The sequence below is a fragment of the Pseudoliparis swirei genome, chromosome 18 (genome assembly GCF_029220125.1).
Source record: "Pseudoliparis swirei isolate HS2019 ecotype Mariana Trench chromosome 18, NWPU_hadal_v1, whole genome shotgun sequence".
Classification (NCBI taxonomy): domain Eukaryota; kingdom Metazoa; phylum Chordata; class Actinopteri; order Perciformes; family Liparidae; genus Pseudoliparis; species Pseudoliparis swirei.
In genome coordinates, this window is record NC_079405.1 from 29022054 (window position 1) to 29042046 (window position 19993).

At 48.7% G+C, this 19993-nt stretch overlaps 1 protein-coding gene across 1 annotated transcript in view; it reads left to right on the forward strand.

Moving 5' to 3' along the window:
* Positions 1-19993, forward strand: part of cpne5b (copine Vb) — a 43631-nt gene that overhangs the window by 3225 nt on the left and 20413 nt on the right. Inside the window, exons 3-7 of the mRNA XM_056437369.1 lie at positions 11446-11486; positions 11660-11706; positions 12633-12736; positions 13566-13605; positions 17770-17846. Of these exons, the coding sequence (XP_056293344.1) occupies positions 11446-11486; positions 11660-11706; positions 12633-12736; positions 13566-13605; positions 17770-17846 (309 nt within the window). The remainder of the gene's footprint in view (positions 1-11445; positions 11487-11659; positions 11707-12632; positions 12737-13565; positions 13606-17769; positions 17847-19993) is intronic.

Below are 19993 nucleotides of genomic sequence, written 5' to 3' on the forward strand. Positions count from 1 at the left end.
TCTGTGTGTGTGTGTGCAACAGAATATGTGGAAAAAAGCCAGAAAAGCTGAAAAATATCCTTTCAAGCACATTCGATGCAGGCAAATTCTAACTTCTAATGACTCTCTAGTCCTTATGGAATAGGAACATACTCTAGTCCATCTTGAATAGGAACATACTCTAGTCCATGTGGAATATGAACATACTCTAGTCCTTATGGAATAGGAACATACTCTAGTCCTTATGGAATAGGAACACACTCTAGTCCTTATGGAATAGCAACATACTCTAGTATATATGGAATAGGAACATACTCTAGTCCTTATGGAATAAGAACATACTCTAGTCCTTATGTAATAGGAACATACTCTAGTCCATGTGGAATAAGAACATACTCTAGTCCTTATGGAATAAGAACATACTCTAGTCCTTATGTAATAGGAACATACTCTAGTCCTTATGGAATAGGAACATACTCTAGTCCTTATGGAATATGAACATACTCTAGTCCATGTGGAATAAGAACATACTCTAGTCCTTATGTAATAGGAACATACTCTAGTCCTTATGGCATAGGAACATACTCTAATCCATGTGGAATAAGAACATACTCTAGTCCTTATGGAATATGAACATACTCTAGTCCATGTGGAATATGAACATACTCTAGTCCTTATGGAATATGAACATACTCTAGTCCTTATGGAATAGGAACATACTCTAGTCCTTATGGAATATGAACATACTCTAGTCCATGTGGAATAGGAACATACTCTAGTCCTTATGGAATATGAACATACTCTAGTCCTTATGGAACAGCAACATACTCTAGTATATGTGGAATAGGAACATACTCTAGTCCTTATGGAATATGAACATACTCTAGTCCATGTGGAATATGAACATACTCTAGTCCTTATGGAATATGAACATACTCTAGTCCTTATGGAATAGAAACACACTCTAGTCCTTATGGAATAGCAACATACTCTACTATATGTGGAATAGGAACATACTCTGGTCCTTATGGAATATGAACATACTCTAGTCCATGTGGAATATGAACATACTCTAGTCCTTATGGAATATGAACATACTCTAGTCCTTATGGAATATGAACATACTCTAGTCCATGTGGAATATGAACATACTCTAGTCCTTATGGAATATGAACATACTCTAGTCCTTATGGAATAGCAACATACTCGAGTATATGTGGAATATGAACATACTCTAGTCCTTATGGAATAGGAACATACTCTAGTCTATATGGAATAGGAACATACTCTAGTCCATGTGGAATAGGAACACACTCTAGTCCTTATGGAATATGAACATACTCTAGTCCTTATGGAATATGAACATATTCTAATCCATGTGGAATAAGAACATACTCTAGTACTTATGGAATAGCAACATACTCTAGTATATGTGGAATAGGAACATACTCTAGTCCTTATGGATTAGGAACATAATCTAGTCCATGTGGAATAGGAACATACTCTAGTCCTTATGGAATATGAACATACTCTAGTCCTTATGGAATAGCAACATACTCTAGTATATGTGGAATAGGAACATACTCTAGTCCTTATGGAATAGGAACATACTCTAGTCCATGTGGAATATGAACATACTCTAGTCCTGATGGAATATGAACATACTCTAGTCCTTATGGAATAGAAACACACTCTAGTCCTTATGGAATAGCAACATACTCGAGTATATGTGGAATATGAACATACTCTAGTCCTTATGGAATAGGAACATACTCTAGTCTATATGGAATAGGAACATACTCTAGTCCATGTGGAATAGGAACACACTCTAGTCCTTATGGAATATGAACATACTCTAGTCCTTATGGAATATGAACATACTCTAGTCCTTATGAAATAGGAATATACTCTCGTCCATGTGGAATATGAACATACTCTAGTCCTTATGGAATAGGAACACACTTTAGTCCTTATGGAATATGAACATACTCTAGTCCTTATGGAATATGAACATACTCTAGTCCATGTGGAATATGAACATACTCTAATATATGTGGAATAGGAACATACTCTAGTATATGTGGAATAGGAACATACTCTAGTCCTTATGGAATAGGAATATACTCTCGTCCATGTGGAATATGAACATACTCTAGTCCTTATGGAATATGAACATACTCTAGTCCATGTGGAATAAGAACATACTCGAGTCCTTATGGAATAGGAACATACTCTAGTCCTTATGGAATAGAACATACTCTAATCCATGTGGAATAAGAACATACTCTAGTCCTTATGGAATAGGAACATACGCTAGTCCATGTGGAATAGGCTGTAGCTTTATGGCTTGTGGCTCAACGAGCTTCAAAGACAACTGAAGTTATGATATGTCATCGTTTTCTGCCCTCGTGAAACAGAAAGAATCAACAGCTCCATTCTTCTGTCACATTCTCTCTCGTCCAATAGAAGTTGAGTGTCTCAAATCCTCCAAATCATGTTTGATGTGAGTCAGATCGCCGATGAAGAGCAAAGGCTTCCTGCTCCTCTTCCTCCTTTGTCCCCGTGTGAGGGCGGCGCCCCCCGGGGTTAATACCCGTCATTACAGCCTCCGCCTCGCCGTGACAACGCGTCATTACAAGCGACGCTTTGTCTCCATTGAGGAGACCAGAAGTTACAGTCTCACGGAACTCGTCTCCTCTCGGGCTCATTACTATTATTATTATTATTATTATTACTTATTACATCATTTATCTTTCATCCAAAGGGATTTACAACCAGTTCATTCAAGCAGAGAGCAACCGCCGCACGGCGAGAAGCACGACGCTTATTCAAGAGAGATCACAAATAAAATACCAAGAGTAATACCACCACATACCACCAGGAGCTGCTTCCTCCACCAGGAGCTGCTTCCTCCACCAGGACCTGCTTCCTCCACCAGGAGCTGGTTCTACCATGAGGAGCTGGTTCCTCCACTCCTGGTGTCTGGTCTCTGCAGGAAGTTGAACAGGAAGTTGAACAGGAAGCTGAGCAGGAAGCTGAGCAGGAAGCTGAGCAGGAAGCTGAGCAGGAAGCTGAGCAGGAAGCTGAACAGGAAGCTGAGCAGGAAGCTGAGCAGGAAGCTGAACAGGAAGCTGAGCAGGAAGCTGAGCAGGAAGCTTAACAGGAAGCTGAGCAGGAAGCTGAGCAGGAAGCTGAACAGGAAGCTGAACAGGAAGCTGAACAGGAAGCTGAGCCCACATCCTAAACCCTGAGCTCAGAGCTGCTGCTCTCGGTCTCCTCAGAGCTCGTGAGATACGTGTGAAACTAAAGATGAAAAATAACTTTGAGGTGTCGGCTCTTCAGACGAGGAAAACCTGCCAAGAACATTGAGCCTGAAAAGAAAGAAATAGAATCCAAAGCCCTGCAACACTCATATGAGGCAGCGCGATGGTGCACATGGTGCAGCGGGTGGAGCCTCCGTCAGGATGTGGACACCTGGCCACTAGGTGTGTGGCCTCAGCATCCCTCACTAGGTGTGTGGCCTCAGCATCCCTCCCCAGGTGTGTGGCCTCAGCATCCCTCCCTAGGTGTGTGGCCTCAGCATCCCTCACCAGGTGTGTGGCCTCAGCATCCCTCCCCAGGTGTGTGGCCTCAGCATCCGTCCCCAGGTGTGTGGCCTCAGCATCCCTCCCTAGGTGTGTGGCCTCAGCATCCCTCACCAGGTGTGTGGCCTCAGCATCCCTCACCAGGTGTGTGGCCTCAGCATCCCTCACCAGGTGTGTGGCCTCAGCATCCCTCACCAGGTGTGTGGCCTCAGCATCCCTCCCCAGGTGTGTGGCCTCAGCATCCCTCCCTAGGTGTGTAGCCTCAGCATCCCTCACCAGGTGTGTGGCCTCAGCATCCCTCCCCAGGTGTGTGGCCTCAGCATCCCTCCCCAGGTGTGTGGCCTCAGCATCCCTCACTAGGTGTGTGGCCTCAGCATCCCTCCCCAGGTGTGTGGCCTCAGCATCCCTCCCCAGGTGTGTGGCCTCAGCATCCCTCACTAGGTGTGTGGCCTCAGCATCCCTCCCCAGGTGTGTGGCCTCAGCATCCCTCACCAGGTGTGTGGCCTCAGCATCCCTCCCCAGATGTGTGGCCTCAGCATCCCTCCCCAGGTGTGTGGCCTCAGCATCCCTCACTAGGTGTGTGGCCTCAGCATCCCTCCCCAGGTGTGTGGCCTCAGCATCCCTCACTAGGTGTGTGGCCTCAGCATCCCTCCCCAGGTGTGTGGCCTCAGCATCCCTCCCCAGGTGTGTGACCTCAGCATCCCTCCCCAGGTGTGTGGCCTCAGCATCCCTCCCCAGGTGTGTGGCCTCAGCATCCCTCCCCAGGTGTGTGGCCTCAGCATCCCTCCCCAGGTGTGTGGCCTCAGCATCCCTCCCCAGGTGTGTGGCCTCAGCATCCCTCACTAGGTGTGTGGTGGCATCAGGTGTGTGCATCCCTCCCCAGGTGTGTGGCCTCAGCATCCCTCCCCAGGTGTGTGGCCTCAGCATCCCTCCCCAGGTGTCCAGGTGGTGGCGGTGACACACGATGGCGTGCATGATGTTCTATTCTGAGCTGCTGTTGGGCTGAGGCTCCGCCCCCTGCAGGACAGGATGATTGGCCCTGAGCGCTGAGCGGCAGACGGGTGAGAGCGAGTGGGCGAGAGAGCTGCAGTTGATTATGGAGCGACCATTGGCCGGAGGGAGTGTGTGTGTGTAGGTCAGTCTGTAGGTCAGTCTGTAGGTCAGTCTGTAGGTCAGTCTGTAGGTCAGTCTGTAGGTCAGTCTGTAGGTCAGTATGTAGGTCAGTCTGTAGGTCAGTCTGTCAGTATGTTGGTCAGTCTGTAGGTCAGTCTGTCGGTCAGTCTGTAGGTCAGTATGTTGGTCAGTCTGTAGGTCAGTCTGTCGGTCAGTCTGTAGGTCAGTATGTTGGTCAGTCTGTAGGTCAGTCTGTTGGTCAATCTGTAGGTCAGTCTGTAGGTCAGTATGTTGGTCAGTATGTAGGTCAGTCTGTAGGTCAGTCTGTAGGTCAGTCTGTAGGTCAGTCTGTCAGTATGTTGGTCAGTCTGTAGGTCAGTATGTTGGTCAGTCTGTAGGTCAGTCTGTTGGTCAGTCTGTAGGTCAGTATGTAGGTCAGTCTGTAGGTCAGTCTGTAGGTCAGTCTGTAGGTCAGTCTGTAGGTCAGTATGTTGGTCAGTATGTAGGTCAGTCTGTCAGTATGTTGGTCAGTCTGTAGGTCAGTATGTTGGTCAGTCTGTAGGTCAGTATGTAGGTCAGTCTGTAGGTCAGTCTGTAGGTCAGTCTGTCAGTATGTTGGTCAGTCTGTAGGTCAGTCTGTAGCTGGACGTTGTGTCCTCTCATGATCTGTGTGGTGGTCAGTGGTATTACATGATGAACGGTTCATGGACCAATCAGCAGCTCCTGTTTCTGGGGACGGAGGCTCTGAAGGTCTGAGGAGGAACAAGGAGACCACGCCCCTAAAGCCGCCTAGGGTCTGACCTCCTGACCTCTGCAGCGACCTGTCGGTGCTCCGGCTACCCGAGCAGCCGAGGCGGAGCGGCTTCTCCCAGAGGAAGTCCTGGTCTGAATAATTCAACAGCTGGTGGGAAAAACGATCCTGCTCGGTCCTCCATCGATCCAAACCACAGCCAGCTGGTCTGGACTCAGGGGGTCTGGACTCAGGGGGTCTGGACTCGGGGGGTCTGGACTCAGGGGGTCTGGACTCAGGGGGTCTGGACTCAGGGGGTCTGGACTCGGGGGGTCTGGACTCAGCGGGTCTGGACTCAGGGGGTCTGGACTCAGGGGGTCTGGACTCGGGGGGTCTGGACTCAGGGGGTCTGGACTCAGCTGGTCTGGACTCAGGGGGTCTGGACTCAGGGGGTCTGGACTCAGCTGGTCTGGACTCAGCTGGTCTGGACTCAGGGGGTCTGGACTCAGGGGGTCTGGACTCAGGGGGTCTGGACTCGGGGGGTCTGGACTCAGCGGGTCTGGACTCAGGGGGTCTGGACTCAGGGGGTCTGGACTCGGGGGGTCTGGACTCAGGGGGTCTGGACTCAGCTGGTCTGGACTCAGGGGGTCTGGACTCAGCTGGTCTGGACTCAGGGGGTCTGGACTCAGGGGGTCTGGACTCAGGGGAGCTTCTCTCCTGCTCTGCTGGTCCTGATGTCACAGCGATCAGCACAATGATGAAGCAGCGACTGAGAACAACATGACGAAGAGATGAAGACGAAGACGAAGAACAAAGCTGCAACAACTGCTGCATGAAGCGTCGCCGTCACGGCTTTATGAACAGATGACCTCGTCCTCCCACCACACGATCCTACAGATCCTACAGATCCTACAGATCCTACAGATCCTACAGCTACGACAGCTCACCAAGACTCCCTATGGCTCCCTATGGCTCCTTATGACTCATTGTTCACAGAGGAGACGCAACGACGTGACTGACTTCAAGCACACAGCAACAGCTGCGCTCACTCAATGAGATTTATTCATCAACACTCCAATCACATTACAGGTACACGCCCACATTAACAATCACAGGTGTCAGTATTCAATCAATAAACAAAACAAGACAGAAACATAATACAAGTTGAGAGCACACTTGTTAACACTCATTATGGCTCCTTATGGCTCCCTATGGCTCCCTATGATTCCATATCGCTCCTTATGACTCCCTATGGCTCCTTATGGTTCCCTATGACTCCCTATAGCTCCTTATGGCTCCCTATGGCTCCCTATGATTCCATATCGCTCCCTATGGCTCCTTATGACTCCTTATGACTCCATATGGCTGTCTATGGATCCTTATGGCTCCCTATGACTCGCTATGGCTCCCTGTGGCTCCCTATGACTCCCTGTGGCTCCCTGTGGCTCCCTATGACTCCCTGTGGCTCCCTATGGCTCCCTATGGCTCCCTGTGGCTCCCTATGACTTGTGGCTCCCTATGGCTCCCTATGGCTCCCTGTGGCTCCCTATGGCTGTCTATGGCTCCTTGCGGCTCCCTGTGGCTCCCTATGGCTGTCTATGGCTCCTTGTGGCTCCCTGTGGCTCCCTATGGCTGTCTATGGCTCCTTGCGGCTCCCTGTGGCTCCCTATGGCTCCTTGTGGCTCCCTATGGCTGTCTATGGCTCCTTACGGCTCCCTGTGGCTCCCTATGGCTCGTTGTGGCTCCCTATGGCTGTCTATGGCTCCTTGCGGCTCCCTGTGGCTCCCTATGGCTCCTTGTGGCTGTCTATGGCTGTCTATGGCTCCAGTCAGCAGCTTCTGTTCCACGTTCCTCCAGAAGCTGCATGTCGTGCTGTATGAAAACAATATGGATTAATTTACTCCCACACGCTGTCCGCCTGCACCACGACACGCAGCTCGGTGGGAGGCGAGCTCCTCCCAGCTCCTTCCGCCTCCTCTGAGCTCCTCCCAGCTCCTCCCAGCTCCTTCCGCCTCCTCTGAGCTCCTCCCAGCTCCTCTGAGCTCCTCCCAGCTCCTCTCAGCCCCTCCCAGCTCCTCTCAGCTCCTCCCAGCTCCTTCCGCCTCCTCTGAGCTCCTCCCAGCTCCTCTCAGCTCCTCCCAGCTCCTCTGAGCTCCTCTCAGCTCCTCCCAGCTCCTCCCAGCTCCTCTGAGCTCCTCCCAGCCCCTTTCAGATCCTCTCAGCTCCTCTGAGCTCCTCTCAGCTCCTCCCACCTCCTCTCTGTTCCTCCCAGCTCCTCTCAGCTCCTCTCAGCTCCTCCCAGCTCCTCCCAGCTCCTCTCAGCTCCTCTCAGCTCCTCTCAGCTCCTCTCAGCTCCTCTGAGCTCCTCCCAGCTCCTCTCAGCTCCTCCTTCCTATAGAAATGCACGTGGGCTTCATCCGGAGATGGAGAACCAGAACCTTTATAATAATATGCAAAAGAATGGAAAAACAACTATTTTATTTATACAATTATATGAAAATCCCAAAACGTTCAGTCTGCAGCACGAGGCGCTCTTAGCCCCGCCCACTTTGTGACCAGCCAATCAAATGCAAACAATTACAAGCAGATTAATGTATCCTTTGGGGAATCTGTAAAAAGCTTCAACTTCTGTTTCTCATTAACCTCCCACAGAGTTCTTTATTAGCTTTATTAAATATTACGACTCATCAGCTCCACCTCCACCTTCATCTTCATCTTCATCTTCAAAGAGAACCAAATATGTATCGTACACAGCACCTTATCAGCAGCTTGAGGGAAGGCTCCAATTAAATACAGAGTAAATAAAGTCAGGTGTGTGTGTGTGTATGTGTGTGTGTGTATGTGTGTGTGTGTGTGTGTGTGTGTGTGTGTGTGTGTGGGAACTGAAGTCCTCAGAGAGAATAGAGCAGAAATAGACCGTGTCTCGGAGTCCCTCTCACTCAGGGAGTGTAGTGTGTGTCTGAGTGTGTGTGTGTGGGGGGGGGGGGGGGGGGTCTGAGTGTGTGTGTGTGTGTCTGAGTGTGTGTGTGTGGGGGGGGGGGGTCTGTGTGTGTGTGTGTGTCTGAGTGTGTGTGTGTGTGTGTGTGTGTGTCTGAGTGTGTGTGTGTCTATCTGTGTGTGTCTAACAGGCTGCTTTCCTCCCTGAGCGAGAGGAACTCCGTTAGACTCGCTCTATTTCTGCTCCATTCTCTCTGAGGACACACACACACACAGACACACACACACAGACACACACACAGACACACACACAGACACACACAGACACACACACACACAGACACACACACACAGACACACACACACAGACAGACATACACACACACACACAGACACACAACACACACACACACACACACACATACACACACAGACACAACACACACACACACCACACACACACAACACACAACACACAACATACACATACACACACACAGTGGCGTTGGTAGTTTGCTCATTCTGATCCGAGCAGCTCATAAAGAAGTGTAATAACTTAAAGGTCGACTCCCACACTGTGTCTATATTAATGCAACGCTTCAATGAGAGGAAGACACACCGCCCCCCCGCTCTGAGGAGGAGGCTGTGAGGAGGAGGCTCTGAGGAGGACGCTCTGAGGAGGAGGCTCTGAGGAGGAGGAGGCTCTGAGGAGGAGGCTCTGAGGAGGAGGAGGCTCTGAGGAGGAGGACGCTCTGAGGAGGAGGAGGCTCTGAGGAGGAGGACGCTCTGAGAAGGAGGACGCTCTGAGGAGGAGGACGCTCTGAGGAGGAGGCTCTGAGGAGGAGGAGGCTCTGAGGAGGAGGACGCTCTGAGGAGGAGGACGCTCTGAGGAGGAGGAGGTTCTGAGGAGGACGCTCTGAGGAGGAGGAGGCTCTGAGGAGGAGGACGCTCTGAGGAGGAGGAGGCTCTGAGGAGGACGCTCTGAGGAGGACGCTCTGAGGAGGAGGCTCTGAGGAGGAGGAGGCTCTGAGGAGGAGGACGCTCTGAGGAGGAGGAGGCTCTGAGGAGGAGGACGCTCTGAGGAGGACGCTCTGAGGAGGAGGAGGCTCTGAGGAGGAGGCTCTGAGGAGGAGGAGGCTCTGAGGAGGAGGCTCTGAGGAGGAGAAGGCTCTGAGGAGGAGGAGGCTCTGAGGAGGAGGACGCTCTGAGGAGGAGGCTCTGAGGAGGAGGTGATTCTCTTGGTTCCATCTTCTCAATTTCCATCAAATTGTCATAAAAGGAACAGAAACCTTCATCCTCAGAGCATCGTCTTCATCACTTTGAACACCAGATGAAGAACATCCTCATTTCAAGAGTTCCTGTGTTTCACTTCTGAGGGGGGAAGAGTGATCAAAGTGATACGAGGGGGAGGAAGGAGAGGGAGGAGAGGAGGAGGAGAGGAGGAGGAGGAGGAGAGGAGGAGAGGAGGAGGAAGAGAGGAGGAGAGATCAGGGTGGATTGATGCTGAGGAAAGAACTCGGCTGAAGATTTATTATTATGACGAGAAGAAAATGAAACAAGCAATAAAACAAAAGGAGACGCCGGCGGCCTCCAGTGAAGGCTCTCGTGTCCTAGAGGAAGGAAACGAGGAGGCTAGGAGGCCAAGTGAGCATAAAGGAGCTGGACACACGGAGAGAGAGGAGAACTCTGTGGTGGGAAGAGGAGGACTTCACTCTGGATCCTTCTGGAAGCTTCATGTGGAGCTCACGTCACATTTCATCCCGTCTGTGAAGACTCCCCTGGTAGAGGAGGAGTGATGGAGTGATGCTCTCAGAGGTCACGCTGAGCGGGGGAGTGGCCTCCAGAGGTCACACAGAGCAGGGGGCGTGGCCTCCAGAGGTCACACTGAGCGGGGGCGTGGCCTCCAGAGGTCACACAGAGCAGGGGGCGTGGCCTCCAGAGAAAGACGCCCAGTACTCAGCAGGCGTGTAGTACAGATATAACGACGTGGGCGGCGAGCAGCTGAAGAGAGGCGTGTTCTCCTCGAGGTGAGATGACCTCTAATGACCTCTAGGAGAACCACAGCCTGCTGGAGCGCTATGAATACAGAGTGAGGGCCTCAGAGGACGGCTGGCTGGAGCATCGGCATAGTAACGGAGTATATTAGGTATACTGGTAATATAAATGTAGTATATTAGGTAAACTGGTAATATAAATGTAGTATATTAGGTAAACTGGTAATATAAATGTAGTATATTAGGTATACTGGTAATATAAATGTAGTATATTAGGTAAACTGGTAATATAAATGTAGTATATTAGGTAAACTGGTAATATAAATGTAGTATATTAGGTATACTGGTAATATAAATGTAGTATATTAGGTATACTGGTAATATAAATGTAGTATATTAGGTAAACTGGTAATATAAATGTAGTATATTAGGTAAACTGGTAATATAAATGTAGTATATTAGGTATACTGGTAATATAAATGTAGTATATTAGGTAAACTGGTAATATAAATGTAGTATATTAGGTATACTGGTAATATAAATGTAGTATATTAGGTATACTGGTAATATAAATGTAGTATATTAGGTAAACTGGTAATATAAATGTAGTATATTAGGTATACTGGTAATATAAATGTAGTATATTAGGTAAACTGGTAATATAAATGTAGTATATTAGGTATACTGGTAATATAAATGTAGTATATTAGGTAAACTGGTAATATAAATGTAGTATATTAGGTAAACTGTTTCCAGGTTCTATTGTCTTGCCGCTCCCCGCTGAGCTTCTAGTCCTTGAGAGGCTTCACTCCCCCCCCCCCCCCCCCCCGAGTGAGGTGATCTCATCTCAGACGTGCAGCACAACAACTTGATCTCCGTATCTTCTCCAGCACTCAGGGAACATCTTTAAGTAGCTCCACCGTATCGATCCGCTGGAGGATCGATCTGAGGTAGAAAGGGCTCCGTCATGGAGGGCGGAGCACAGCCCTCAGGCCTCCAGGTGACCTCGAGAGGGTCTCCAGGTGACCTCAAGGTGACCTCCAGGTGACCTCCAGGTTGCCTGTTTGTTTGTTTGTTCTTCATCGTCTTCGTTGTTCTTGTTTTGCAGAGATCTTCTAGATAAAGACACGTTCTCCAAGTCAGATCCATGTGAGTACTTCACTGAGGAGAGAGAGAGAGAGATAAACCCTCATTGATTTCCTGTTCCTCTCCCTCTCTCTCTCTCCCTCCCTCTCTCTCTCTCTCCCTCTCTCTCTCCCTCTCTCTCTCTCTCTCTCTCTCTCCCTCCCTCTCTCTCTCTCTCTCTCTCTCTCTCTCCACAGTGTGTGTGCTCTACACACAAGGTGTGGAAACCAAACAGTGGAGAGAGGTGAGTGTCCACACACACACACACACATCACTGTGCTCGGTGTGTGTGTGTGTGTGTGTGTGTGTGTGCTGTAAACACATATCATGAGCCATCATATTGCTGTGATCCATATACCCCATGGAGATGAGTCCGCTGAGCTCTGAGCGCAGGAGGAACTCTTGCTGTCAACACCACTAACAGGTTCCTTTAGTGGTTGCTACGACGACGGAGCAGTAGTTTTAGGAAGAGAGCTTTACTAACTTTTACTGTTAGAAGCAGAAACAATGGAGACATGCGTCATGTGCTCTTTATTTAATGTTCCTCAGAACACAGGAGAGAGAAAAGTGACATTAAAATGATGAAGAACACCAAAATGTGAGAGATTACAACCCGACTCAGACCTCCGCTGTGTGTGTGTGTGTATATATATATATATACACATAATATATATATACACATATATATAATATATATTATATGTATATATATACACATAATATATATATATATATATATATATACAGTACACATATATATATAATATATATTATATGTATATATATACACATAATATATATACACATATATATATATATTATATGTATATATATACACATAATATATATACACATATATATATAATACACATATATATAATATATATTATATGTATATATATATACACATAATATACATATAATATATATATATATACATAAAATATATATATATCTCCCTCTTCTTTCCTTATCTCCTTATCTCCTTATCTCCCTCCCTCCCTTATCTCCTTCTTTCTGTGGGGCTGATGAGTTTATCCTCCTGTAATGTGTGAGGACTGAGGATCAAGGAAGCAGGAAACACCCCCTGGCTTCCACTGTGTGTGTGTGTGTGTGTGTGAGTGTCTCATGTCTCACCTGTCTCACCTGTCTCACCTTCTCTCTCCACAGTTTGGCCGGACGGAGGTGATAGACAACACCCTGAACCCAGACTTTGTTCGGAAGTACATCCTGGACTATTTCTTTGAGGAGAAGCAGAACCTCCGCTTCGACTTGTGAGTGACTTCCTGTCTCTCCTCTCACCTGTCCTCATCCACTGGGATGATGACACCTGTTGAGCGGTAGCTCCGCCCCCAAGAGTTTACATGGGGCTCTGATACGAGTTCACAGATGTAGCTTTAATATTTTCACCCTTTACAAAACCCAAAACAGGAAGTGTGAGGGAGCTACCTGCCTGTGTATCTGCTCTAAAGTACGCTACACACATTAGCATGCGTGGCTAACTAGCGTGCTACATTGTGATGCTAGTTCAACGTTTGTCAGTTCCATTCATCAAACTCCTTATTTTAGCTCAGACAAACATCATCAATCTGATCCCCGTGTCTACTTCTCTCTGCATCCAAACACAACATTAGAATCACTTTCTTATTCCTATAATGTGTAATATAATATATGTAATGCTAGCTTCATACCGCGGTCGACGCCCCACGCTGCTGCTTTAGCTTCAGCTTCATGTGGTTCAGCCATGAAGGGGTGTTCAGGGCCTCCAGGACCATCAAGACATCGTCTGAGTGAGAAGCTCGAGAGCAGCGAATAATCAGGACACATCTATCGCTTCACGGATGTTTAGTCTTGGTGGCAAGTACCCGCCTCCATTTCCTTCACTTTCATATCTTCATATTCAGATGCTAATCAGACTCATTATGACGGAGCTCTGGAGCCCACTTCACAGGAGCCTTCATCTCCTGGGATGATAGGGTCTTTGTTCTGAATCCTCTTAACACAGCGAGTAGTGAGGATGGTGATGGTGAGGATGATGGTGGTGATGATGAGGATGATGATGATGATGATGATGGTGATGATGGTGATGATGTTTCCTTCCAGCTACGACGTCGACTCCAAGAGTCCCGACCTCACCAAGCACGTGAGTTCACCTGTTCACCTCTCAAAGGGACACAGAGGCCTCTCACAGGGACACAGAGGCCTCTCACAGGGACACAGAGGCCTCTCACAGGTACACAGAGGCCTCTCACAGGGACACAGAGGCCTCTCACAGGGACATAGAGGCCTCTCACAGGTACACAGAGGCCTCTCACAGGGACACAGAGGCCTCTCACAGGGACACAGAGGCCTCTCACAGGGACATAGAGGCCTCTCACAGGGACACAGAGGCCTCTCACAGGGACACAGAGGCCTCTCACAGGGACACAGAGGCCTCTCACAGGGACACAGAGGCCTCTCACAGGGACACAGAGGCCTCTCACAGGGACACAGAGGCCTCTCACAGGGACACAGAGGCCTCTCACAGGGACATAGAGGCCTCTCACAGGGACAGAGGCCTCTCACAGGGACATAGAGGCCTCTCACAGGGACATAGAGGCCTCTCACAGGGACATAGAGGCCTCTCACAGGGACACAGAGGCCTCTCACAGGGACACAGAGGCCTCTCACAGGTACATAGAGGCCTCTCACAGGGACATAGAGGCCTCTCACAGGGACACAGAGGCCTCTCACAGGGACACAGAGGCCTCTCACAGGTACATAGAGGCCTCTCACAGGGACATAGAGGCCTCTCACAGGTACATAGAGGCCTCTCACAGGGACATAGAGGCCTCTCACAGGGACATAGAGGCCTCTCACAGGGACACAGAGGCCTCTCACAGGGACACAGAGGCCTCTCACAGGTACATAGAGGCCTCTCACAGGTACATAGAGGCCTCTCACAGGGACACAGAGGCCTCTCACAGGGACACAGAGGCCTCTCACAGGTACACAGAGGCCTCTCACAGGGACACAGAGGCCTCTCACAGGTACATAGAGGCCTCTCACAGGGACACAGAGGCCTCTCACAGGTACATAGAGGCCTCTCACAGGTACATAGAGGCCTCTCACAGGGACACAGAGGCCTCTCACAGGGACACAGAGGCCTCTCACAGGTACATAGAGGCCTCTCACAGGGACACAGAGGCCTCTCACAGGTACATAGAGGCCTCTCACAGGGACACAGAGGCCTCTCACAGGTACATAGAGGCCTCTCACAGGGACATAGAGGCCTCTCACAGGTACATAGAGGCCTCTCACAGGGACACAGAGGCCTCTCACAGGGACACAGAGGCCTCTCACAGGGACACAGAGGCCTCTCACAGGGACATAGAGGCCTCTCACAGGGACACAGAGGCCTCTCACAGGCACATAGAGGCCTCTCACAGGGACACAGAGGCCTCTCACAGGGACACAGAGGCCTCTCACAGGGACACAGAGGCCTCTCACAGGGACACAGAGGCCTCTCACAGGGACATAGAGGCCTCTCACAGGGACACAGAGGCCTCTCACAGGGACATAGAGGCCTCTCACAGGGACACAGAGGCCTCTCACAGGGACACAGAGGCCTCTCACAGGGACATAGAGGCCTCTCACAGGGACACAGAGGCCTCTCACAGGCACATAGAGGCCTCTCACAGGGACACAGAGGCCTCTCACAGGGACACAGAGGCCTCTCACAGGGACACAGAGGCCTCTCACAGGGACACAGAGGCCTCTCACAGGGACACAGAGGCCTCTCACAGGGACACAGAGGCCTCTCACAGGGACACAGAGGCCTCTCACAGGGACAGAGGCCTCTCACAGGGACACAGAGGCCTCTCACAGGGACACAGAGGCCTCTCACAGGGACACAGAGGCCTCTCACAGGGACACAGAGGCCTCTCACAGGGACACAGAGGCCTCTCACAGGGACACAGAGGCCTCTCACAGGGACACAGAGGCCTCTCACAGGGACACAGAGGCCTCTCACAGGGACACAGAGGCCTCTCACAGGGACACAGAGGCCTCTCACAGGGACACAGAGGCCTCTCACAGGGACACAGAGGCCTCTCACAGGACAGAGGCCTCTCACAGGGACACAGAGGCCTCTCACAGGACACAGAGGCCTCTCACAGGTACACAGAGGCCTCTCACAGGGACACAGAGGCCTCTCACAGGGACACAGAGGCCTCTCACAGGGACACAGAGGCCTCTCACAGGGACACAGAGGCCTCTCACAGGGACATAGAGGCCTCTCACAGGTACACAGAGGCCTCTCACAGGGACACAGAGGCCTCTCACAGGTACATAGAGGCCTCTCACAGGGACACAGAGGCCTCTCACAGGGACACAGAGGCCTCTCACAGGGACACAGAGGCCTCTCACAGGGACACAGAGGCCTCTCACAGGGACACAGAGGCCTCTCACAGGGACACAGAGGCCTCTCACAGGGACACAGAGGCCTCTCACAGGGACATAGAGGCCACAAAGAACTCAACGTAGGTCCCAGCTGCCTCACTTCTGACTGCACGGCTGCTGCCTCACGCTTACATCCTTTCCTCAGGCTTACTTCCTTTCCTCACGCTTACATCCTTTCCTCAGGCTTACATCCTTTCCTCAGGCTTACATCCTTTCCTCAGGCTTACATCCTTTCCTCACGCTTACATCCTTTCCTCAGGCTTACATCCTTTCCTCAGGCTTACATCCTTTCCTCAGGCTTACATCCTTTCCTCAGGCTTACTTCCTTTCCTCATGCTTACATCCTTTCCTCATGCTTACATCCTTTCCTCAGGCTTACTTCCTTTCCTCATGCTTACATCCTTTCCTCACGCTTACATCCTTTCCTCAGGCTTACTTCCTTTCCTCATGCTTACATCCTTTCCTCACGCTTACATCCTTTCCTCAGGCTTACATCCTTTCCTCATGCTTACATCCTTTCCTTACGCTTACATCCTTTCCTCAGGCTTACTTCCTTTCCTCATGCTTACATCCTTTCCTCACGCTTACATCCTTTCCTCAGGCTTACATCCTTTCCTCATGCTTACATCCTTTCCTCACGCTTACATCCTTTCCTCATACTTACATCCTTTCCTCACGCTTACATCCTTTCCTCACGCTTACATCCTTTCCTCAGGCTTACTTCCTTTCCTCACGCTTACATCCTTTCCTCACGCTTACATCCTTTCCTCACGCTTACATCCTTTCCTCACGCTTACATCCTTTCCTCAGGCTAACTTCCTTTCCTCACGCTTACATCCTTTCCTCAGGCTTACTTCCTTTCCTCACGCTTACATCCTTTCCTCACGCTTACATCCTTTCCTCAGGCTTACTTCCTTTCCTCACGCTTACATCCTTTCCTCACGCTTACATCCTTTCCTCAGGCTTACTTCCTTTCCTCCAGAGGAAGGATGCGACAATTAGTGCCCTAACCCGAAGGACGCTCCTCTCAGAGGGCGCCACATCATCCTCATAATGAATTTATCTTGACCCATCAATGTCCCACAAAGGGACTAATATATATTATATATATATATATATATAATATATATTATATGAATGGATAATTCATCTTACAGACCCAGTGAACCGCAGCATCAAAGCTTCTCTCTCTCAGTGAGACGACGTCACATTGTCACAGAGCTAATATGAAATCATAATAATAATAATTAATAAATCATGCCGCTGCCTGCAAGGCACATTTCCTCTCAGACGACATCAAACTTCTTCAATCTGTGATTTGAGTGTTTTTCAAATCTGTCGTACAAAGAGAAAAATTAAAGAATTTCTCTGAAACTTCTGAGAACCAGAAGAGAAGAACGCCGAGAGACCTGACTCTGGTCTCACTTTCATTCACTCCTCTCCTCCTTCTATCCTCTATCTCTCCTCCATCTCTCATCCTCCTCTCCTCCTTCTCTCCTCTATTTCTCCTCCTCCTCTCCTACTTCTCTCCTCTATCTCTCCTCCATCTCTCCTCCATCTCTCCTCCTGCTCTCCTCCTTCTCTCCTCCATCTCTCCTCCTTCTCTCCTCCTTCTCTCCTCTATCTCTCCTCCATCTCTCCTCCTTCTTTCCTCCATCTCTCCTCCTTCTCTCCTCCTTCTCTCCTCCTTCTCTCCTCCATCTCTCCTCCTTCTCTCCTCCATCTCTCCTCCTTCTCTCCTCCATCTCTCCTCCATCTCTCCTCCTTCTTTCCTCTATCTTTCCTCCATCTCTCCTCCTTCTCTCCTCCGTCTCTCCTCCTTCTCTCCTCCTTCTCTCCACCGTCTCTCCTTCCTTTCTTCCTCCAGGACTTTTTGGGTCAGACGTTCTGCACCCTGGGAGAGATCGTTGGGTCACCAGCCAGCCGACTGGAGAAACCCCTGGGGTGAGTGACCCATGATACCCTGTGGTACCCTGTGGTACCCTGTGACCGTCTCCTCGGTCTGGAGGTACGATGGGAAGACCTGTGATCTGTCTCCAGACATCTTCATCATCATCATTACCATCATCACCATCATCAACTTCACCATCATCATCTTCCTCATCTTCCTCCTCAGCCCTGGTGTAGTGCAGGTTAAGTGAGATCTGGCTCTCTGGAGACGGTCCTGAGCAATAACTCTGAATACTTGAGTATTTATATCTAACTTACTGCCATGTCGTCGTGTTGGTTAACAGACGGTACTATTTCCTTGAGACATTGAACGCATCTTCATGTTGCGTGATCATCACATCGTGAGGCTGAACTCGTCATCATCAGCAAGATGAGGAAGAAAGTAAAAATATGTGTGTATCATATCAGAAAACTGCAGATGGAGCTTATAGCAGCCTGATGGTGACAGTGTGTGTGTGTGTGTGTGTGTGTGTGTGTGTGTGTGTGTGTGCGTGTGCGTGTGTGTGTGTGTGTATGTATGTGTGTGTGTGTGTGTGGGAAGCAGCTCTTCCCCCAACGGGTCGTTTGTTTCATCTGAACTTCAAAGGCTTTCTGATCTTTTATGATTTCTTCATATTTGACGTCTCTCTCCAGAGGCGTCAGATCTATATTTATTAAACAGATTAAATCCTCTCGTCATTTATATTCACACAGAAAACAAGACGTGATCCATTATAGTCACACGCCACATGATCCGAGTCATATATATATAAATACATTTCAAATATATTTATATATAAATAAATATATGAATATATATATGAATATATATATATATATTTATATATATATATAAATACATTTAATATATATATTTATATATGAAAATACATTTAAAATATATTTATATATATTCAATAAATATATTAATATATATATATAATTTTAAATACATTTAAAATACGTTTATATATAAATAAATACATTTATATATATTAATATATATATATTCATATATATAAATACATTTAAAATATATGTATATACAAATATATATATATTATAAATATATATATATTCATTTACTTACTCCTCAAAGTGTCTGTCTGGTTTAAATCAGACACAAAACTAATTACTCATAAACTTTGTAAAAAGCCTGAAATGGAAAAGATTAATAAACAAAGATGATAAGATGTTAAAAAAGAACATATTTCATATTATGTGATTAAAAAAAAGAAAATCATTTGACAGAAAAGAGTTTCTGTCTGTCTTTAACTGGTTTTCCTTAAGAACTTCATTAAAAGCACAAAACCTGAACAACAACAACAACAACAACAACAACAACGTGAACAAGAACGCACAACGTTTATGTCGCGTTTGTTTATTCTGATAATATCTACTTATTCATTTCCTGCTGCCGCCATGTCGAGGAAGGAAAGACAAGTGTCTCCTCAGTGTCTCCTCAGTGTCTCCTCAGTGTCTCCTCAGTGTCTCCTCAGTGTCTCCTCAGTGTCTCCTCAGTGTCTCCTCACTGTCTCCTCAGTGTCTCCTCACTGTCTCCTCACTGTCTCCTCAGTGTCTCCTCACTGTCTCCTCAGTGTCTCCTCACTGTCTCCTCTGTGTCTCCTCAGTGTCTCCTCTCTGTCTCCTCAGTGTCTCCTCAGTGTCTCCTCAGTGTCTCCTCTCTGTCTCCTCTCTGTCTCCTCAGTGTCTCCTCAGTGTCTCCTCAGTGTCTCCTCAGTGTCTCCTCAGTGTCTCCTCAGTGTCTCCTCACTGTCTCCTCACTGTCTCCTCAGTGTCTCCTCAGTGTCTCCTCAGTGTCTCCTCACTGTCTCCTCAGTGTCTCCTCACTGTCTCCTCTCTGTCTCCTCTGTGTCTCCTCAGTGTCTCCTCTCTGTCTCCTCAGTGTCTCCTCTCTGTCTCCTCAGTGTCTCCTCACTGTCTCCTCTCCTCAGTGTCTCCTCAGTGTCTCCTCAGTGTCTCCTCAGTGTCTCCTCTCTGTCTCCTCAGTGTCTCCTCAGTGTCTCCTCAGTGTCTCCTCTCTGTCTCCTCAGTGTCTCCTCAGTGTCTCCTCACTGTCTCCTCAGTGTCTCCTCAGTGTCTCCTCTCTGTCTCCTCAGTGTCTCCTCAGTGTCTCCTCTCTGTCTCCTCAGTGTCTCCTC